At 36.7% G+C, this 24,697-nt stretch overlaps 1 protein-coding gene across 6 annotated transcripts in view; it reads right to left on the bottom strand.

Moving 5' to 3' along the window:
• LOC150109923 (6-phosphofructo-2-kinase/fructose-2,6-bisphosphatase 1-like) overlaps positions 1 to 24,697 on the bottom strand; it is a 463,954-nt gene that overhangs the window by 247,974 nt on the left and 191,283 nt on the right. For all 6 annotated transcript variants that reach the window (XM_090397298.1, XM_090397313.1, XM_090397290.1 and 3 more), the window contains exon 4: positions 21,253 to 21,316. In XM_090397298.1, coding sequence (XP_090253424.1) covers positions 21,253 to 21,316 — 64 coding nt within the window. The remainder of the gene's footprint in view (positions 1 to 21,252; positions 21,317 to 24,697) is intronic.

Here is a 24,697-nt window from a genome sequence, read left to right on the forward strand (position 1 = left end):
GTAACATATATTTTATTATTGTTAATTGTAAATGAAATGAAAGAGAAAATTAAGTAACTGTAATATTTTATTTAATGTTTTTCATTACTCAATGTAAATGTATAGCCTTATGTGACGTTAACGTGAATGTTTACGCATTGTTCGTTGCCATGGAGAGAGAAATAAAATGGAATGCGCGTGGCTAGACCGTGAGCTTCGATAACGAGGGGAGAAGAAAAAATATATGAGTAGGAATTAGATAGAGTAAAGAGGGGAGAAGAAAAAATATATGAGTAGGAATTAGATAGAGTAAAGAGGGGAGAGAGTTTTTGATGCGGGAAGAAGGAAGGATATAAGCAAGGAGGTGAAAGTAAATAAAAAGGACTGAAGGGCAGGAATTCAAGAGAGTAGTATTTAAAAGTGTGCTAAGACAAAGTGAAAACTTATAGATAGCTGAAAATAAAGTCAGCAGTGGCGTTAATAAGGATTTGGTGCCGTATTTGGATAATTAAAAGACTGGAAGGTTAATGAAGGATTCAGAATAGATCCAGTTAGCCTAGAATTACTACTTATTTCTATATTGCTTTTAGGAAGAATTGTACGGAGCTTAATTTGTTGTGAAGTAGTAAACAAGGATATCAATCTGCCCTATAGTTGCCGTCGAGAATTGTGAAGCGCGACAAATAATAATCTAGTTATGACCTTGAAGAATTCTTTTTAAATGTGTTCCATAGGTGTAATAAATATAATTTGAAGATGTACTCACATTAAATCTGACGTGCTGAAGATTAATTCCGGTAAGGACAGTCATATTTTATTTGTTTCTGTGTATGAAGATTTGAGTGATAGTTCCATTTCGCTTATTCTAACATTTACTGTGACATATCGCCGAAGTCAGAAGTTAAAAATAATTTGCCTTGAAATAATATCTGCCGTATTTAATGATATGATAAGTGCCTGCTGAGAGTTAAGTGTGGAGTATAACTGAAAAATATGAGCAAACTAATTGAACAAGAATTTCTGTTGTATTGATCTGAGTAAGGAATATTGTAATAGAGAAAACTGTGAAACTTGTATGTGAAGATCTCGAAGACTGAATTAGCATGAATGATTTGACCTAATGTACTAACTTGATTGTAATGTCTTATTTTAGAAGTGGAATTCATGTATTTGTCATATAACCTTATATTAAATGTTTTGTTTTTGTTAAATTCAATATTGTGTTTGCCTGATTCTTTTTTATTGCACCGTTCATAAATAATTCGAATCTAGCGGGAGCCTCAAATGAAAGATATTGAATTCGGCCTGAATGAGTAAAGAGACTGCTAATTTAATTGAAAATTGATTCTACTATTTTATATAGACTAATCTAAATATAGGGTGGTGCAGTATAAATATAAATTTCTCTATATTTGTATTAGTGATCAATTGGCAATTAATAGATTTTATTAATAAGAGTACGTTACAACAAAATGGCGGATTCGAAACTAGGATGTACGTTCCAACATTACCCATACCTTTGTATTAGCCATCCAATGCACAGGCAGCTGTTTTAGATCTTTTCCTTTTAGAGCACGTGGTCTTAGAAATCGATTTACTAGAAGAAGTTTTAACATTCAATCTCCAGATCCATTGCTACAAAGAAAACGTTACTCGATCTTTACTTGCTTCAAACCCACTTGCTTTTTTCTTAGACTTTGCGATGTAAGTTTGACTAAGCATTTTCTTCCAAAACAATCCTGTTTCGTCAGCGTTAAACACTTGATCAGGAAATGTACATCATCTTCAATAATTTTGGCTAACTTCTCTTGAAAACTTTTGGCTGCTTCTTCATCTGCTGCTGCAACTTTGCCTGTAATCTTCATGCTATGAAGTGCATTCCTAACTGACTGCCAAATTAACTGCCAAAGTGCATTCCTAACTAATTCAAACTAACTGCCAAATTATCATCATACCCAAGAGATGCTTTATTAGAAAACACAGAACGAGCACTCGTAATTTGGATTGAAGAATTAACTCAAAGAAGAATTCCTATAAGTGGCTATTTAATTAAACAAAAAACCTCATCGCTTTTATGAACAGATGAAGCAATTTGAGCCGTCTACTTCCACTTCCCAGGCTGCTAAAGAACCCAGTTGACCATCCTTTGCTAGCTGAAAATTCTTTATCAGCCTGGGAAGTGGAAGTAGACGGCTCAAATTGCTTCATCTGTTCATAAAAGCGATGAGTTTTTTTGTTTAATTAAATAGCCACTTATAGGAATTCTTCTTTGAGTTAATTCTTCAATCCAAATTACGAGCGCTCGTTCTGTGTTTTCTAATAAAGCATCTCTTGGGAATGATGATAATTTGGCAGTTAGTTTCGTCCTGAAATGACAGATTTTCTTATTGCGAATTCATTCTTTTTAATTGCTCTTATAGTAGATTCGCCTAAAGTAAAATGTCTACCAATCGCCATAAATCCCTCTCTTTTTGCTAAGCGATCTAAAATTGCAATTATCATTTCCAAAGAAATTGCTTTTCTTTGGTGGTTTTTTTTTCTCCATTGAGACAAATTAAATCTTTAAAATAAAAATTAGCAAATTTTAGACTTTCGATAATAAAAAGACAAACATTTACATCATCATCATCATCATCAAATTCCTGTCATGTACCCTCAAGGAGTGTACAGGATATGATAGTACTACATGAAAAAAATTACATCATTACTAACTTCCTATCTACAATTGTTCTCCAAATTAGTCTGTTACTTGTCAAGACTCCAACATTATCAGATCTTATATTTCTATCGTCTAAGGCACTTTGTACCGTATCAATCCACCTATATCTTGGTCTTCCTCTGGGTCGTTTTCCTGCCAACCTGGCAGAGAACACTTGTTTTGCTAATCTTTCCTCTCCCATTCTATTTAAGTGACCATACCATTTGAGATTAGCTCTGCTAACGCATTCCTGGATGCTGACAATGTCAAGTTCTTTCCTAATATCCTCATTTTTAATATGATATTGCCATTGATGCCATCTGTTCATGCCTCTAATCTTTCTCAGGACTCTCATATCTGCGGTCTCTAGTCTTTGGTCAAGTGTTTTACTTCTGATCCAGCTCTCAGATCCATAAGTTAAAATTGGTTTGAACACAGTCTTGTATACAGCTAATTTAGTGTTCCGACTAATTTCTTTCTTATTCCATATGAATTTATTCAATTGACTTCCCACCATACCAGCTTTGCTGATTCTGTTGTCTATTTCTATATTTAATTTACCATCTTCAGTAAAAATCGTGCCTAAGTAGCTGAAATGTTTTACTTGTTCCACAGGTTCTCCATTCACAACACAGTGGACATTTTCAATGATTCTGCCTATTTTCATTGTCTTTGTCTTTTTATTGCTGACCTTCATACCATATCTATTACAACAGCTATCCAATTAAGTCAAAGAATCTTGCAGACTTGTAGTGGATTTATTTAGAGTATAACATGGCTGTGCAGAAGAAAGTGATTTTTAATCGGTGAATAGTCCGCTTTTTTCCCCGTTTTTCTACGTTTTTGAGTGCTAAATTGTTTCTCTGAATACGAGTGTACTTCAGTGGTTGTTTTTTGGAAGTTAGTTGCTGTCCCGATATAATATAATTTGGTACCGTCGGAATCGAACGCGTAACGGTGGAAGACAAAACGAAGCTAAGTTACTGTATTTAGTTATATTTCATTTTATTTAATTATATTTAGTACTTAAATGTTCTGATGTTTATACTTTTTTCCCCTCTTATTTATTAATTGAATAATTATTAAAGATTACGCTACTCGGCAGTAAGGAATGATGGTGGATTCAGCAGCAGTCGCAAGTGGCGTAATGCCAAGTCCTCCGCCATTTAAGAACTCAATTATTAGCAATATCATAAGGGACTTTGTGGCATGCAGTACTTGCGGCATGTATGCGTCTCGGGAATTACATGTGTGGCTTGTTAAAGAGAGTGGAGAGCGTATGTGCGCAAAATGCAGGCAGTTGGAGGAAATAAGTACATTAGATATATCGATATCCGACTTTGTTGCTCCAGGAACGGAGAATGAATGTAGGAAGACATGTAGTATGATAGGAGAGAATGAGAAAATAATAGTTGATAGTGTGGAAGGTGTGAGTGACTGTGGAAGTTTAGGAGATGGTTTTGTTTGGGAGAGTGAATTTAGATTAAGAGTGACTGACCTGCAGAGGGAGATAGATGAGTTGAAAGAGGAGGTGGAATGTCTTGTGAATGAGAGCAGAAGTATGAAAGATAAGATTAGGAGAATGGAAGAGATAAATGCAAGGCGAATCAGAGTAGGAGAGAGAGAGAATTTAGGGAGTATGAGTGAGAGGTATGGGGGTGCTAGAAGAGGAGAGAATGGAAACAGTAGAAGAGAGGGAATGAGAGAGAGGTATGGGAATGCTAGCAGACGAGAGGATGGAAACAGTAGGAGAGACGGAATGAGAGAGAGATATGGAAGTGCTAGAAGAGGAGAGAATGGAAACGGTAGGAGAGATGGAATGAGAGAGAGGTATGGGAATGCTAGAAGACGAGAGGATGGAAACAGTAGTAGGAGAGACAGAATGAGAGAGGGATATGGAAGTGCTAGAAGTGGAGAAAATGGAAACAGTAGGAGAGAGAGGTATGGGAATGAAAGAAGAGGAGAGAATGGAAACAATAGGAGTGAGGGAATGGTAAGAGGTATAATGTATGGCGACTCAATGATCCGTGGTGTTCAAGATAGGATGCGTGAGGAGTGTTTGCCAGGAGGAACAATAGAAAGGGTGGCTATGGCAATTAAGAGAGGTGAAAGGGTGGATGAGATGATTGTGATGGTAGGAACGAATGGATATGAGATTTTTGCTTGAGACTGTACGGAAGAAGACAGAGAGAGGAAAAATAGTGTGCGTGTTGCCTAGGTATGATAATGATGAGCTGAGCAGAAGAGCGGTGATATTGAATAGCATAATAGCGAGAATGTGTGACAAGAGAGGACTGGTATATGTGGATGCTTGGAGTGCGTTTGAGGAAAGAGAGGAGTTGTATGTGAGAGACCGTTTACATTTGAATGAGGAAGGACGTAGGCATCTGGAGAGATTGCTGTTCTGAACGAGTCAGTGTGTCCCAGGGAGGATGATAGCAGGGGTGGCCTCTTGTGGGAATGGATACTTGGGAGAAGGGAGACAATGTCAGGTAACACTGAGCCCAGTGGAGTCTAGAAGGGATAATGCTGGGTATAGAAACAATGGCATTTATATGCTTTATGCTAATGCCAGGAGTATCCGGAATAAGGCAGAGGAATTGGTGGCACAGATAGCATCAGCCTGGCCAAAAATTATTGCGATCACTGAGACATGGTTGACAGAAGGGGATATAAAAACAGGTATTGAAGTCGCTGGGTATAGCATTTTTCGTCAGAATAGGAGGGGAAAACGTGGTGGTGGGGTACTGCTTATGATAAGTGATGACCTATGTCCTCTAAGAGTGGAGAATTTGGAAGGAAGTGAGACAAATGATTTTGAGAGCATATGGTGTGAGGTAGAGGTAGGCAAGAGTTTAGTAGGGTATTTATTGATAGTTTATAGATATTTATAGATAGTAGGGTACATATTTAGTAGGGTGTTGCTACAGACCCAGGAGCACAGAGGATGGGGAACAGGAGATGTTTAGACAGCTAAGTTTGGCAAGTGCAAGAAGAATGATTGTTATGGGAGATTTTAACTTCAGTAGTATAAATTGGAGAGAGGAAGATGCATGTAACAATAGGGGAATGGAATTTCTAGAATTCTTGAGGGACAAATGTCTTAGGCAACATGTAACAGAGGGAACAAGAGGTTCAAAAATTTTGGATTTGGTTATAGCATCAGAAGAGCTGATAATAACTGAGTTGACGTCTCTCCCACCAGTTGGAGAGAGTGACCATATGGTGTTGACTTGGAAAATGAATAGACATGCAGGCGTATCAAAGAGACGGGAACTTATGTGGAATTATAAGGCAGGTGATTATAATAGTCTTAGACGTCAACTTCGGGAAGTTTCATGGAGGGAGGAATTGGAAGGCCGGGATATCACCAGTGCGTGGGAAATTGTGAAAGAATATTTGTTATCAGCAATGGTAAGTTGTATACCACAAGTGAAGAAGAGGACGCAACTTGGAGAGAAGTGGATGACAAACAATATTAAACAGGAATTGCATGCGAAAAAGAGGCTATGGAAGAGATATAAAGAGACAGGTGAAGAGATGCATGAGGAATATAAGACACAGGCCAGAAGAGTGACTAGTGTGATAAGGAAAGCGAAATTGGAATATGAGAGGAGATTGGCCCTAAGATCCAAAGAAAATCCTAGGGAATTTTTTAGCTACGTGGCCAGTAGAAGGAGAAATGACTGTGGAAGAATGATATTGTGGGATAAAAATGGGAATAGAGTGACTGATGCAGAGGACATAGTGGAATTGTTCAATGAACACTTTATTGGAGTATTTCATCCTAGAGGAGTCAGTTTTAATGCTAGAGGGATAGGACTGGTACGAGGTCTGGAGGTACAGGAGGAGAGTGTGTTTCAGATACTGAGTACTCTTGATGTCAGTAAAGCTGTGGGACTGGATGGTATTTCGCCACGAGTTTTGAGAGAATGTGCTAGGGAATTGACAGTACCTTTAACGTGGCTTTTCAATGAAAGTCTGGCTTTGGCAAAGGTGCCCAGGGAATGGAAGGAAGGTAAGATAGTGCCATTGCATAAGGGTGGTAACAGACTAGAAGTGTCTAATTATAGGCCAGTCTGTGTGTCATCAGTAGTTGTTAAGATCTTGGAGAAAGTAGTGAGGGACCGTGTACAGCATTGGGCAGATGAGGGTAATGTTATCTGTGAGAATCAACATGGATTTGTGAAAGGACGCTCTTGTTTTAGCAATATGCTAGCCTTTTATAATGAAGTTACAAGAACATTAGATGAAGGAAAGGCATATACTGCAATTTTCTTAGACTTGGCGAAGGCATTTGACAGGGCGCCACATGATAAGCTGATATTTAAGTTGCAGCATATGGGTCTGGATGTCAGATTGGTCAACTGGATTCAGGATTGGCTGTCTGATAGGTATCAGAGAGTTGTGTATGGTGGAGCAGTTTCCAGGAGGCAGAGGGTTACAAGTGGGGTCCCACAGGGCTCAGTACTAGGACCTATATTGTTTAACCTTTATATCAATGACATAGCCAGTGGATTGCAGGGGGATATTCAGTTGTTTGTGGATGATGCGAAGCTGGGAAGGATTATTAGTAATAGTGCAGATGTGGTAGCCCTGCAAGAGGATTTAAATAAGCTAGATAGATGGGCAAATGAATGGGGGTGAGTTTAATGCAGCAAAATGTAAGGTCTTGAGGTTTGGGAAACATCGATGGGATGCTGCATACTCTATGGGAGGAGTTATACTGGAGGAAGTAGGGGAGACAAGAGAACTGGGGTTGATGATTGATAGAAACCTGAAGTTTACGGGACATATTGCAAAGGTGGTGAAGGTAACACAGAGGATTGCTGCTATTATGAGAAGGACACTGACCTGCAGAGATAAGAGGGTTATCATTCCGTTGTATAAGTCTCTGATCAGACCACACTTGGACTATTGTTCTCAGATTTGGTCCCCAGGATTTGAAGGGGATAAATTAACTGTGGAAAGGATACAAAGACGGATGACAAAGATGGTTTCAGGACTGTACAAGGATAGTTATGAGGATCGGCTGAGCGAATGTGGACTGCAGAGTTTGGTGGATAGAAGGAGAGGTGATATGATTGAGACTTTTAAACTGTTGAGAGGTGGTTACAGGGTTGACACTGGGGAGTTCTTTTGCTTGGTTGATCAGCGGGTAGGAGTGATGACAAGAGGCCATCCCTGGAAGTTACGAAAGGAAACTGTGAGCAAGAGGGTAAGGAGTGGTTTCTTTGTGTGGAGGGTGGTTGAGCCGTGGAATGCATTGCCTGATGGAGTGGTGGGAGCGAGAACGGTCAGTGAGTTTAAAGAGTGGTATGATAAACTTTGTGTTTCTCAGGGGGGGACCTCCCCTCGATGAGTCTTGACAGACTTTATGTCTTAGGAAGGACCTCCCTCGACGAGTCTTTTGACTCCTTGGAGGCCTGAATAATAATAATAATAATAATAATAATAACATTATCCGCATAAAGCAAAGAGCTGACATTAACATCTCCAATTTTGATATCATGTTTAATACCACTTTCCTTCATAATGTGATCCATATAGAAAATGAATAACAGAGGAGATAATGTACATCCTTGTCTCACACCAGATTTAACATTAAACCATCTTCCTGTACTTCCTTCAATTCTAACTGCTGACTTACAACTCAAATAAAGACTAAGTATTGTGTGATATAATGCCCCATTGACACCATATAACTGTAGCGTTTTGAATAGCATCTCTCTTGACACCTTGTCATATGCCTTTTCCAGATCGACAAACTTAAATACAGACCTTTGTTATATTCCCATGATTTCTCAACTATCTGTCATAAAGTGAAAATCTGATTCTGGCCAACCTCTATTTGGCCAGAATCCAGCTTGTTCTTCACCAAGCTTCACTTGTGTAATCCTTCTCAACTGTTTCTCAAGTATACATGCATATCGCTTACCGGGAACACTCAGTAGAGAAATACTTCTGTTATTCTCACATTCAGTTATATTTCCCTTTTTATATATGGGTACTATGAGAGTTCTACTCCAATCATCTGGAATTCATCTTTCTGTAAAGGCCCTCTGAACTATACAATGCAACCACTGTAAGACTTTTATACCTCCATAATTGAGCATTTTAGGTTAAATATCATCTACTCCTGCTGCCTTTCCACATTGAAACCTTTCAACATTCAGAAAAGGGAATACCACTGTTTATGACCGGTCATAAAAATTGCCTACAAGCCAGTTACAACAATGTGCGGCGTATCCTCTGTTCTCAAAACTAAACAAAATAATATTTGTGTTGCAAATGTTAGTGACCAATCAGCAAGGAAGTATAAAGAAAACTTTTCCACTGAAATTGAAGATCAAACTAGTCTGTATCCGGTTCTCAAATCTAGTAATACTGAATACTTTCTTCAAAAGTTCGTATTGTAGGGTGAAAGTGCCTTGTTTCGAAACAGTAGTGCCGTGATTTTTAAAAGTAAGAGGCCTACAGATTTAAATTTTAATATGTAAGAGACAAGGCACTTTATTTAATTTTAGTATTAAGAAGAAATCTCTTATTGAAGGTGTTTGTGACACAACAGATAGTGATTCATCCACCTCCAGCCTACAAAGCAATCTCCAGAATGTACAAAAGGAGGGGAAAACTATCAGCAAACAGGAGAAAAAGTCTGCATTCACTCGTAAGTACTTATAATAATCTTATAAATTTTTGGTGATCAGAATGGGATATGTCAATGAAAATCAGCAGAAATTAATTTAATGATGTTTATGTTTAATTGATGTTTAATTAATTTTAATTAATAATTAATGAGTATTAATTAATAATAAAAAATAAGATAAATTAACAATTAATTATTAATTAATACATTGCAAAATAACCAAGACTTTCCATGAAAATTTCAGGATTTTGTGAAGTGTTCTGTCATAGCAAAAGTTTGGGAAACGCTGGATTACCTATTAGAGGAATGGATTCTCCTTCTGTTGACATGCGCAGAAGTGTCGAAAGGTTTCGTATCTGTGGGCGTACTATACCGCATACTTCAAATCAGCATAAAAAAGATCTGCATAAAAAGAGACCCGAGTATATATTACTGTGTATCCTTGTCCTCTGTCCATGGATTACTAAAACATGACCTCCCTTTAGCAAATCCATGCTGTCCATCAAAGATAATACAAGGATGCCAAAATAGTTGTGTGTGCCCCAGCTAGAATTTCCTGGATAATGTGGCTGTCGTAATGTATTACGCAACTAAGACCAGCAAGTTTAGAGGGTAAAAAAAACAGGCAAAACGGTATCCAAAAATAAAAGGTTTTTGATTTTACATATCTTCATGAATTTAGCGCAAGCAGAACAGTGCTTGCTAACTGCAGCATATAATCTATCAAAAAAAGGCCTTTATGTAACCATATAAAATTGTAACTTATTATTAAAATGCTGCTAGCTATTGTCTTTTTTCTCTTATTCCATATAAATTTATACAGTTTGACTTCTTACCATACAAGCATTGCTAACTCTGTTGTCTATTTCAATATTTAATATGCCATCTTCACTAAAAATTGTGCTTTAATAACTGAAATATTTTACTCTTTCTATAGATTCTCCATTCAGAATGCAGTTGATTTTCATTGTTTCTGCCTATATTCATTGTCTTTCTAATGATGATTTTCATAGCAAATTTTTGTCTGCAGTTATTAAGGGAATTCTGCAGACTTGCACTGGATTTATTTATATATAAACATCATTTGCATAAAGTAAAGAACTGAGATTAACATCTCCAATTTTGATACCAGGTTTAAGAGCACTTTCTTTCATAATGTGATCTGTATAGATAATGAATAACAGTGGAGATAATGTGCACACTTGCCTCACACCTGATTTATTATTATTAATATTGTTATTTGGTAACTTCCATGGAATCAACAGGTTCATCGTGAGAGGCTTACTCAACCAGCAACACATCTTCATGTTGGAAGTTTAATGGAATATTTACAACACTAGGAAAGGATTAAAACAAATTTTAATGCTTCAGGGTTTACAAATAGCTTTTGTAACACACATACTCAAATACATCACAATACTAAGTGAAACATATGGGTGACTCTAAAGTCCTATCTAGGTGATGTACCCTCTATGGGCGTTTATAGGTGGCCTAGGATCTAAAGTGGGATCTCTGATAATTAATGTTTCCCAAATTTTGGGAAGTTTTATGTGACCGTATTTATTTAAATTTGGTTGCTTTTCTGAATGCTCTTGCAGATTCTGAAAACAGTCTTTCTTTTTTGAATTTACTATGGTAGAGCATGGTGGTTTTTCTCCAGCAGATCCTGTGGGTTGTATCCAAAAAATGGTCTGCAATACCAGATTAACCATAGTTGTGATTGCAGATGTATGATTTGTGTTCTTCTAAATAAATGGTTGCTGATTTACCTGTCTGTCTGCCTGCTTGAAGTAAGCCAGCTTGCAGGAACAGAGTATTTTATATACTCCATGCACTGAGAGAGGACGGAGCTGATCTTTGCTAGAAAAGATAAGGATAATAAGTTTATGGTGGGGTTTAAATGCTGTGAGGAGGTTGTACTTTTTTTAAAAAACTAGCTATTTTTTTCTGATGAGCCACAGATGTAGGGTGCCTTGCAGTACCTTGCATGTTTTCGATACAACCCACAGGATCTCCTGGAGAAAAACCACCATGCTCCACCATAGTAAATTCAAAAAAGAAAAACTGTTTTTAGAATCTGCGGGAGCACTCAGAAATCAACCAAATTTAAATAAATATGGTTGCATAAAATTTCCCAAAATTTGAGAAACATTAATTATCAGAAATCCCACTTTACACCCCCCCCTAGGCCAGTGGTTCTTAATGTTTTAGAGTAGTCGTACCCCCCTAGTTTGTAGTAACATAATAATAATAATAATAATTAAACATTTTTTTAAAGAGTGGTTTTACTAACAGATTATAATGAAAAAAAAAAAAAAATCGGAAAACAGAAATTAACTTTACTTAAATGTATTTTAATAAGGTCACACTCTCTACTAATTTGTCTATTCTTAATTCAATTGTGTTACTCAATACTATTCGCATGCAGAAGTCAATTCGGAGTCGATTTCATTGTTTCGTTTTAATATTTACCGTTGTGGAAAATTCTCTTTCATACAAATATGTAGAAACACTGGGGAGTTCTTTCGCTTGGTTGAACAGCGGGAAGGAGTGATGACAAGAGGTCATCACCAATTATTATTCAGGCCTCCATGGAGCCAAAAGACTCATCGTGGGAGGTCCTCTCTAAGAAACACAAGTCTACCAAGTCTATTTGCTTTTATAAAATTTATAACTTTTACAGCAACCATCATTACTTCATGTAATTCCAGACTCATTTCTTTAGAAGCTAGCTGTTTTCTGCATATGAAACAATGAATAACCATTATATTAGAATTTACAATTTGTTTTATTTGAGAGACAACACCGATATCACAACCTGTCATAGCAACTGCACCATCTGTACAGATTCCAACACAGTTTTGTCGCTGTAAATCATTGGATGTGAACAAAATGCATTTATTTTGTTCACATCCAATGATTTAATTCAACATATTAACTGCTCTTGGAGATAATCCACAATCAGTTAGTTTTACGACAAATAATATCTTTAGACACAGGTATTTCTTTGATTTTATAACCTCTGATATTCCAAACAGTTCCTTGCAAATATTAATCATACATGGCTTCAGTAAACTTTCACCCATTGTAAACGGTTTCTTTGATTTCGCAATATGCAAAGTTGTTATAAACGAAGTTTTAACTAATAATTTATTTCTAACAGTTTTTGCATTCATAAAGGACTTCTGATTTTTCAGCTCATCCTTTTTTTCCTTATAAAAAACTTTTCTGGTTTATATTGCTGATGCTTTGTTTCTAAATGCCTTCTTAATTTATTTGGTTTCGACATTCATTTCAGACCACAAAATAAACTACTGCATTAAACTGCATAATTCATATTACTAATACAAAACAATACAAGTTTGAAACCAAGTAAAATAAAAAGCAAAAGATAATTATTTTAAGAGGAATCAAATACTTGGTGGGATGTTGTTATAGACCTGGTAATGTGGATGGTGGTGATAGTGAAATGTATAGTCAAATAAGCCAAGCAAATAAGAAAAGGGTGATCATTATGGGTGATTTTAATTATGGCAATATAGACTGGAATGAAGAGATAGCAACTGGAAGTAAAGAAAATGAGTTTCTTGAGTTTTTGAGGGATAACTACCTCAGACAGTATGTAACAGAGGGCACAAGAGGATTAAGGGTCTTGGATTTGGTCATCTCATCGGAGGATGTAATTATCAATGAGGTATCAAATCATCCACCAATTGGTGAAAGTGACCATGAGGTGATTACTTGGGTGGTTGCCAGCAGTGCAAGGACCCCAGTGAAAAAAGGGTATATGTGGAACTACAAGGAGGGTGATTATGAAGAGCTCAGGAGACAGCTTGCAGGTGTAGCATGGAATGAGGAGTTAGCTGGAAAAGAGATCAATGCAGCTTGGAGGATTTTCAAAAAATATTTAGTGGATGCAATGTCTAAATGTATACCACGGGTGAGAAGGTTAAATAAGTTAGGTGTGAGATGGATGAATAAAGAGATTAAGCATGCAATACAGAGAAAAAGGGCATTGTGGAGGCAGCATAAGAGAAGTGGAAGTAACCAATTTCATGAGTTCTACAAAGACCAGGCAAGGAGAGTGACTTGGTTGGTGAGAGTAGCTAAAGAGAGGTATGAACAGCAGTTAGCTAATGAAGCTAAAAAGAATCCTAGGGAGTTCTTTCGATATGTAGCCAGCAAAAGAAAGAATGATTATGGAAGGATGACATTGATTGGAGGAAATGGTATAAAGACAGCTGTTGCAGAATGTGTGGTGGAGATACTTAATGAGCAGTTCATAAAGATCTTTCAATCTTGTGAATGTGACTTCATGGAGAGATTAAGAGCAGTTGATGATGGGGAGGAGAGACTGACTGTAAGTGAGCAAGAGGTGTTTGGGGAGTTGAGTAAACTAGATGTAAATAAGGCTGTGGGACTTGATAATATATCACCGCGTATTCTGAAGGAATGTGCCAGAGAGTTGACACCTGCCTTGACGTATTTTTTTAATACGAGTCTTGCACTTGGTCAAATCCCTAAAGAGTGGAAGGAGGGCAAGATTGTGCCACTTCATAAAGGAGGTGATCGAACTCAAGCATCAAACTATAGGCCTATCTGTGTGTCAGGTGTTGTGGTTAAGTTGTTGGAGAAGCTTGTGAGAACTAGGATCCAGAGTTGGGTTGACAACAATGGTATAATCTTTGATGGACAGCATGGATTTGCTAAAGGGAGATCGTGTTTTAGTAATCTATTTACTTATTACAATAAAGTGACTGCTTCCTTGGACAGAGGAGAAGGATACACAGTAATATATTTGGATTTTGCAAACGTTTTTTGATAGAGTACCTCATGATAAGTTGACAGTCAAACTAGAGCAGATGGGGTTGGAGATTAGATTAGTGCATTGGATTGGAGACTGGCTATCTGATAGGTATCAACAAGTTGTGTATGGGGGTGCAATATCCAGGAAAAGGAAAGTCACTAGTGGAGTGCCTCAGGGATCTGTTTTAGCGCCATTACTATTTAACTTGTATATTAATGATATTGGCAAAGATTTGGATGGAGATATTCAGTTGTTTGCAGATGATGCAAAGTTGGGACGAACCATAAAGAGTAGTGAAGATGTTGTGGTCTTGCAAGAAGACTTGAATAAATTGAGTGATTGGGCAAGCAAATGGGGATGTGAGTTCAATGTTGCAAAATGTAAGGTTTTAAAATTTGGAAAACAAAGATGGGATGCAGAATTTATGCTTGGTAAGAATATATTGTTGGAAGTAAAGGAAATAAGAGATCTGGGAGTGATAGTGGATAAGGATCTAAAATTTAGGGGACACATCGCCAAAATTGTGAAGACAACACAAAGACTTCTGGGAATGATGAGGAGGACACTGACGTGTAGAAGTAGGGAGATTCTTGTTCCATTGTATAAGGCTTTGATTAGGCCACACATGGACTATTGTGCCCAGATTTGGTCACCTGGTTTTCAGAAGGATGAAGAGATGTTGGAAAGGGTCCAAAGGCGACTGACTAAGGTAGTTTCTGACCTCTGGAATGTCGAGTATGAGGAAAGATTGAAAAGATGTAATTTGCAGAGTCTAGTGGAGAGAAGGAAGAGGGGAGATATGATAGAGACCTACAAGTTGGTAAGGGGTTGTTATAGGATCAATGGTGGAGAAGTTCTACAGAGAATAGTGGGAGATCAGGGGAGAACCAGAGGTCATGCCTGGAAACTGTATAAAGAGGGTGTGAGTAGGGGAGTGAGAGGCAGGTTTTTTTCATGCAGAGTTGTGAATGATTGGAATGCCTTGCCTGAGAGTGTGGTGTCTGCAAGGAGTTTGAATGTGTTTAAGACCCGGTATGATGTGATGTGTGTGAGATAAAAGGACCTCCTAGATGAGTCTTTGATTCCATGAGGTCTTGTTTAATAATAATAATAATAATAATAATAAGAGATTTTCAAAATTTTAAAAACTAGAAATGTTCTATAAATTTTCCGCAGCCTCCTAGGGGACACAGAACCCGGTTAAGAATCACTGCCCTAGGCCACCTGCAAATGCCCATAGACGGTGCACCACCTAGATAGGACTTTGAAGTCGCCCACATATTTCACTTAGTATTGTGTTGTATTTGAGTGCATGTTAGAAAAGTTATTTGTAATCCCTGAAATATTGGAAGTGTTAAAATTAGTTTTAATCCTTTGCTAGTGCTGTAAATATTTCATTAAACCTCTAACATAAACTTCCTCACATTACTTAAGTCTCAACACACAGCATCATATCTATTGTAATAAGCTTTGAAGTTATTTACACTACCAGCACTCACAATGCACTCAAGCAATGTATTCCACTCATTAACAACTCCCAACATAAAAAATCTACTCCTCACTCCCTTCTCCACTACATCCCAATACAACTTCCAGGGATGGTCCCTCATTCTTCCCATCCTAATGTCCACTCATTTTATAATTTCTTCTCTGTTAATCTGATAGAAACCATTAAATAACTTCAAGGGCTCTATCATATCTCCTCTTTTTCTCCTATTCACCCCAACTTCTGTAATCCACATTCTTTCAAATGTTCTTCATAACCAATGCTCCAGAGCCCTGATATCACTTTAGTAATTCGTCTTGGACCATCTAGTGTTTCCACCTCACAATGAAAACTAGGTGATCAAATATGAGCACAATAGTCCATATGCAGTCTTATCAATACCTTATATAGAGGCACCACCACTTCCTTATCGTAAGTCCTTATCGTAAGTCATAAGTCCATCAAAGATGAAGCTCACCAAGGATGCCAAATTGAGGTCACTACAAAGGAAATGATTGACAAAATGCATGGTATCATTATGGAAGACTGCCGAGTGAAAGTGCATGAGACTGCTGAGAATGTAGGCATATCAACTGAACAGGTGTATAATATCCTGCATGAAAAATTGCTCACAAAAAAACGGTGTGCACGATGGGTGCCACGATTGTTGACTGTCGATCAAAAACGCTAAACAAATGTGCAAAAAATACGAAAAAAATCCTGCTAATTGGCGATATTTAATCACAATTAGAATTTTTTGCACTGATTCATGACTGTAGACAAAACTTGAATCCCCTACTACACACCTGAGTCCAATGCTGCATTTCTTCCATCCTTATCAACTGAGTCACCTTCCCTGCCTGCATTTTATGCTCCACATAGAACTGATTATTGCCACTTATCTTATGCTACCTCCATAATGCTTTCTTCATTTTCCAAACTGCATATATTCCTGAATAGACTGGATAGTGTTAATGTTAAATTATTCTTGAATACTGCCTAAGCACTAACAATCACCTTTCCACCAAATGACATCAGGACTGACTTATCTGGAGATGTGCAACTGTTTCTCAATGATGCAAAGTTGGGAAAATGTGGCCTTCAAGGAGGATCTCAATAGCATATGTGAGTGGGCAAGTGAGAGAAGCTATCAGTTTAATGTTACAAAGTGCAAAGTCCTTAAATTTGGTAGGATAAGGTAAGTGCCTCTGTAGAGCAATTGGAAGAATAATGACACATTGCACCCTTCAATTGGAAAAGATCAACATTCAATTCTTGTTGTGATGACAGGATTCTTTATATGGGCTTTGCAATTGAAGGTGATTTATCCTATCGCAAACAGAGATAACAGGATTTTCTCCTGGAACTCGGATTTTTCATCCTGTGTACAGGCAAATTGGCCATGAGAACACATGCAATTTACAGAAAAAGAAAATTGTTATTGGTGGTGGGCAGTAGTGCCTTTGTGTGTGTGTGTGTGTGTGTGTGTGTGTGTGTGTGTGTGTGTGTGTGTGTGTGTGTGTGTGTGTGTGTGTGTGTGTGTGTGTGTGTGTGTGTGTGTTGGATAATTAAGTAGTAGGGGAGACAGTGAGATGTGTGTAGTGGAGAAGAGTGGAGTAACCTCATGTGATGCATCTCTGTAGGTGTCATACGTTAATGATAATAATAATAATAAAGGTTGAGATGCAAAGAATACATTTAATGGGGGAATTTTGAAGGAGGTGGAAGAAGTGAAAGATCTGGGATTGATGGTGGACAAAAACTTTGTTTATTTTGCTAAACTGTTTATTTTGCTAAACTGTTTATTTGTTTATTGTTTATTGCATTATTTTTTATTAATTTTTCTTTTTAATTTTTCATTTCATTTTAATGAAAATTAATTTTCATTAATTGTTTATTGCATTTGTTTATTTTTACACTGCTAAAATAGTATGAACATCACAATGGCTTATTGCAATAATGAGGAGGACATTGATGTGCAGAAGCAAAAAGTTATAGTTTCCTTGAATAATGCACTGATCAGGCCAATGGACTACTGTGTACAGATTTGATCACCTTCTTTTCAAGGGGATGAGGATGTACTGGATGGGGTCCAGAGAAGGTTTACTAAGTCAGTGTCAGGTCTATGGAATGTCAGATATGAGGAGAGATTGAGTGGATGTAAGTTGTAGAGCCTCGTGAATAAAAGAAGGAGAGGGGATATGAGTGAGACATATAAGTTGGGAGCTGTTACCAGATTATTATTATTATTATTATTATTATTGTATGGGCACCTCCACTGAGTCTGAAGACACATTACTGGAGACCCAAACTATCCACTCCATCTATCATACCTCTCCTTGAAACCATTAGTAGACAAATCACTTACAACTGATTACATCAACCCATTCCATTCATTCACACCTCTCCAAGCAAAAGCTCTAGTCCTCATACCCATACTAACCACATCATTATTCAACTTCCAGGGATGACCCCTTGTATAATACTTTGATCAGGCCACATATGGACTACTGTGTACATAATTGATCACCTGGTTTTCAAGGGGGGGGGGGATTACGATGTACTGGATGGGGGTCCAGAGAAGGTTTACTAATTCAGTCAGGTCTATGGAATGTAAGATATGAGGAGAGATTCAGTGAATATAAGTTGCAGTCTCATGAATAAAAGGAGAAGAGAAATTATGATTGAGACATATAAGTTAATGAGAAGCTGTTACAAGATTAATTATTATTATTGTTGTTGTTTGGGCACCTCCACTGAGTCTGAAGATTCATCGTGGGAAACTCAAACTATCCACACAATCTATCATAAGTCTCCTTGAACCCATTAACAGACAAAGCACTCACAAATGATTCCAGCAATCCATTCCACTCATTCATAACTCTCAAAGCAAAAAAATCTAGTCCTTACACCTTTATTCCACCCAGGGATGATCCCTTGTCCCCCCCCCAGCCAAATGCTGAAACATTTCCATGGCATCAATCCTATAAAACCCTTTAATCAATTTAAAGGTTTCTATCATATCCCCTCTTTTTCCTTTATCAACCTACTTCTGCATTCCACACACTCTCAATCTATCCTCATAGGAAACATTCCACAGACCACTCATCATCTTGATCACTTGCCTCTGAATCTTTTCCATCCCTTCCTAACTAAGGAGACCAGACCAGAGCACAGTAATCCAGATGTGGATGTATTGAGCCCTTATAAAGAAGAATAACAACTTCCTTATCTCTACTTGTTAATGTGTTCTTCAATAGACAAGTTAATTTAAGGACTGCCTTAATAATTTTAGCAATATGTCCTCAAAACTTTAACTCATTGTCTACCACCACCCCTGAATCTCTAGCTTTATCAATTTCCTGTAGTACAGTTCTATCAATGTGGCACACAGCTTGTAATCTATTTATCCAAAGATGCATAACTTTACATTTCTCCATTCTCAATATTAAATTGATACTATTATGGTTTGCCCATACTAACAGCCAATTCAAATCATCCTGCAAGCTCTCCACATCACTTTGATTAACTATTACTCTACCTAGTTTCATATCATCAGCAAATAATTGAATATTTCCTTTCAGGTTATTTCCTATATCATTTAAGTACAAATTAAACAATAGTGGTCCCAGCACTGAACCTTGCAGCACATCACTAGTCATATGTTTTTGCTTTGATTCTGCCCCTCAATATACCACTTTGATATCTGTCCAGAAGCAACCCTCTTATCCACATAACTAGCATCATATACATCCCCATTTGTTCTAATTTGCATAACAGAGTTCCATGTGGTATTCTATCAAATGCCTTTGCAAAATCCAACAGCATCATCATGTAGCCATTTCCTTTATCCAGCTCAGCTATTATAAAAAGTTAGTAAATTACTAAGGCATGACCTACCCTTGACAAAGCCATGTTGCCTCTCATACAGTATCATATTTTTATCCACCCATTCTTGAATTCTCTTTTTGACCAATTTTTTCACTACTTTTACCACAATACCTGAGATACTAATTGGTCCATAATTTCCTACTGTAGTCTATGATTTCTCTTATACTAGGGAATTATTTTGCTCTCTTTCCGTTCCCTTGTAACTCTACCAGAGCTGACTTAAATGAAATCACCTGTCAGAGACATTGCCAATTCACTTGTACATTCTTGCAAAACCCATGCTGATATCCCGTCTAATCCCACAGCTGTATTTATTTTGAGATTCAACAATATTCTAAGAACCTCCAATTCATCCACCTCTGTTCCCACATTAGGGTCAGTCACATAAGTTAAAGCAATAAATTCACTCAGACGATATACCCTTGCAAAATGTAGCTCAGTAACTCAACTATTTTATTACTTTCTGTCACCTAGTAACCATCATCACTCATTAAGGTTAATTGTGGAAGAGACTTTTTATAGAGTGGAGGGAGATAAGGGTTAGTTGTTCTACCCTTGTCTCTACTGTCTGAGAGCATAGTAACTGTGAATGGGTTTAAGCCATAGTTCGACGATCTTTTTGCATAACAGAATATGGATTCAGGAGGAAGTATCATGTGGGGAATTTTGTGTTTTGGAAGATTTGTCTTGTCATCTATATAAGAGTTGGAAGAAAAGACTGCTGCCAGGAGGTCTGCATTATCTTTAGGTAACATTACCATAGTCATCTGGATGTGAGAGTGAGAGAGGTGGAAAAAAAGGATGAGCAGATGTTGATTTTTTTTTTTTTTATAAATTTTGTGGGTTGTAGTATAGAAGTGAGAAGTTAAGTTTATTATGACTTAGACTGTGAGCAAGTTTTTTGGCTATCCTTAGGTCCCTTTGATTCTAATAAAGGAAGAGATGAATAATACAACCTATCTGAATGCTTTTGCCTTTTGCCAACTAAGCACATCCATTCTTATGTTGACCATTTACTGATTTGCTGATTTATTGAACAATTGCTTGACATGATGGACATGTCAGGCAAAGACAACAGATTATATCACAGAGTATGTCTTCTAAAAATGGACTGGAATATGACAGTGAACTTAAGGAATTTTAATTCCCTTTCCTCCTCCTCCTCTCAGTCACTGAATCTTAATCTACTGGGTGTCATGGAACAAGATATTCAATAATACAGAATTCACTGCTAGAAAATCTGATGGAAATGAAGGCATTCTTCATATCCACTTCAGTTAGGACATCCATTAAGTATGTTTAGAACATTATGGAGTCCATGACAAGTGTAGAAAGGTTGTTCTGACATGATTGTTCAACATGCTATTAGGTGGATATTTTTAATCAACTAATCACTTGTCTTATATATATTAATCTAAGATGAATGGGTAAAAATCAATCTATTAAAAAATAAATAGTTTTTTTTTATATAATTTTTTTGCTATTTTTCAGACTAAAATAGGATAAATTATATTCTAATACCAGTCAAGGAAACCAACTATAAATCACAAAAGTGAAGGAATACCATTTTATAGTGGACAAAAAAAAATAATCCTCAGCTTATTTTAAAATTACATTTTCTCAACATGCTGATCAAATGCTGATCTCTACTAGTCAACAGAGAAATAAATTATCAAGCTAGCATGATAATGTCTGTTTGAATATCATGAGTTACAGTATAAGCAAAAGTGTTAAAAACTTACTGCCACCTCTCCTTCTTCTTCTAACCACCTACACATATCTTCCAAGGCATCCATAGCACACTTACTATTAATTAACAAAAGCAAATGTTTTAATTTTAACACATCCAAATTAAAAACTAAATAAATTATATGAATACTTTATTGCATATATATATATAACGTAAACAGTGTTAATAAATAATAAATAAATATATTACATTATGACAGATTTTGTACACCTAATGGAGACCCCCTGAGATGAGTCTCTTGACCTCATGGAGATCCATATTAATAAAATTAATACTAATAATAATCATTCTTTGCACTCATCCATCAAAAGCAAGCAGAATGTTTGTTGGTCTTTAAAATGGGCTCTGATGAACCAGAAATAGATTACCAGGTTTTACACAACTAGTGGCATAAGTGTCATATTTTTATCTTAAATTCATTCACATCCTTCACAACACATAACGGTAAAAAATGATACTGACTATTCCAATGTATCTATCTGTATGTTGTTATAAGGCAAAATCTTTAAAAAAAAAATTATTAAATTTCCATAAAGAAAAAACTTACCTTATTAAGGGGGGGAAAAAACATTCTCTTTATACCTGACTTCAATCTTTCATTTCCAAGATATAAATACTACGTAAATTTGGATGACTGAAACAAAAAAGACCAAAACTGGTGAGCTCTTTCTGAGCAATAAATACAAAATGTTATATTCAGGCAATGACAATCAAGGAAAAGAAGGAGTAGCCATAGTATTGAACACTAAATACGAGGCTAATCTTCTTGAATGGCAAGCAGTTTCAAGTAGAGTGATGTGGGCAAATATCAGAATGGGGAATTGGACAATGAGACTTATTTGTGCCTATGGTCCCACAGAGGGTTATCCTAAGGTAGAAGTGGTGGAATTTTTTGAGGCTTCAGAAAAAGCAACTGACACAATGAAAAATTGGTCCTTGTTGGGGATCTAAATAGCAGAGTAGGAAATGATTGTCAGACATACAAAAATATTTTGGGAAAATTTGGAGAAAAGAGCAAAGCTAATAATAATGGCAAATATCTGTTGGATTTCTGCTCAGGACATGGACTGGTTATTACTAACACCATGTTCCAACATAAAAATGTGCACAAATTCACATGGAGAGAAGAGGCAAGGAATAAGAAAAGTCTCACTGGCTATATTATTGTTGATAGTGATGTTTTCTCTCTGGTGCAGGACACTAGAGTGTACAGAGAATTTGAAATAGGAAGTGATCACCATTTAGTCTTAAGCAGGATAAAATTGAATTTCATACTGAAAAGAAGAACATATAAGAAAGTTTTAAAACGAATAAAAGTTGAGCAGCTCTCAGATGTGAACTGTAGACTAAAATATACAAACATTATTCAAGAAAAAATGAAAGAGTTTGAGAACAGGAATCAAACCTTGGAGATTCAATGGCAAGCTCTGAAGAAATCATTAATTGATTCTGCCAGAGAGGCATGTAGTGAGGTTGTCTGCAAGGACAGAAAAATCAGAACTCCCTGGTGGACACAGGAAGTTAAAGAGGCAGTGAAGGAAAAGAAGAAAGCATATCAAAAGTTCCTGGCAAATAAGTCAGCTTGTGCTCATAGAGAATACAGAGACAAATGTAAGAAAGCTAAACACTGTGTACAACTAGCTAAACAGAAGTCATGAGAAGACTTTGAAAAGAACATGGAAAATAAATATCAAGAAGGTGGCAAGATATTCTGGAGGTTGTTAAAGAAACTCAGAAATGGAGGAAGAGTGCTGTAAAAGGAATTAGAGATGATAAAGGTGATATGGAAACGGGAGAAAAAGATATCCTTGAAGTATGGAGTAATTACTTCAAATAATTGCTAAATGAAACTAGCAGTGATGACAGCGCAGTGATAAAAAACACTGACCAGGCATGCAACCAGGAATACATATCCATGCTTGAAGTAGAAAAAGTCATCAAAAGTCTGAAATGTGGAAAGGCAGCTAGAGTAGATGATATTATACCAGAAATGCTCAAGTATGGAGGTATGAAAGATTTACAGTGGCTACACTGCATAGTTCAGAGGGCCTAGACAGAAGGACGAATTCCAGATGATTGGAGTAGAGCTCTCATAGTACCCATATATAAAAAGGAAAATAAATCTGATTGTGAGAATTACAGAGGTATTTCTCTACTGAGTGTTCCTGGTAAAATTTATGCCACTATACTGGAGAAACAGTTGAGAAGGAAGAGAAGCTTGGTGAGGAACAAGCTGTATTCAGGCCAAACAGAGGCTGTCAGGATCAGATAAATAGTTGAAAAGTCATGGGAATATAACAAAGATTTGCATTTAAGTTTTGTAGATCTGGAAAAAGCATATGACAAGGTGCCAAGAGAGAAGCTATTCAAAACGCTACAGTTGTATGGTCTCAGTGGATCATTATATCAAGCAATATTTAGTCTTTATTTGAGTTGTAAGTCAGCAGTTAGAATTGAAATAAGTACAGGTTAAATCTGGTGTCAGACAAGGATGCACATTATCACCTCTGTTATTCATTATATATATGGATCACATTATTGAAGGAAAGTGGTATTAAACCTGATATCAAAATTGGAGATGTTAATCTTAGCCCCATATTTTATGCAGATGATGGTTATACTAGTAAATAAATCCGGTACAAGTCTGCAAGATCCCTGACTAAATTGAATAACTGTTGTAATATATTTGGTATGAAATTCAGCAATAACAAGACAAAGACAATGAAAATAGGCCGAAACATTGAAAATATCAACTGCATTGTGAAAGGAGAACCTATAGAAAAGTAAATCATTTCAGCTACTTAGACACAATTTTTAGTAAAGATGGTAAATTAAATAATAATTAAATTAAATTAAATTAAAGAAAAAATAAATAAAAATTAGAAAATAGGAATAAATAAAATAGGAAACAGGAAATTAATTTCATTATTAATTTCCTATTTTCTCATTATTGCAGCAATCCTCTGTGTTACCTTCGCCACCTTCACAATATGTTCCCTAAATTTCAGGTTTCTATCAATCATCAACCCCAGATCTCTTGTCTCCCCTACTTCCTCCAATACAGCTCCTCCAATAGAGTATGCAGCATCCCATCAATGTGTCCCAAACCTCAAACCTTACATTTTGCTTCATTAAAACCGATACTCCCCCCCCCCATTCATTTGCTCATCTGTCTAGCTTATTCAAATCCTCTTGCATGACTACCACATCTGCAATATTACTAATAACCCTTCCCATCATCCGCAAACAACTGAATATCCCCCTGCAATCCACTGACAATGTCATTGATATATAAAGGTTAAACAATATAGGTCCCAGTACTGAGCCCCGTGGGAACCCACTTGTAACCCCCTGCCTCCTTGAAACTGTCCCACCATACACAAGTCTCTGATACCTATCAGACAGCAAATCCTGAATCCAGTTGACCAATCTGACAT

Source organism: Typopeltis vanoorti, chromosome 1 (assembly GCF_054136105.1).
Source record: "Typopeltis vanoorti isolate ZY-2024b chromosome 1, IOZ_Tvanoo_1.0, whole genome shotgun sequence".
Classification (NCBI taxonomy): Eukaryota; Metazoa; Arthropoda; class Arachnida; order Uropygi; family Thelyphonidae; genus Typopeltis; species Typopeltis vanoorti.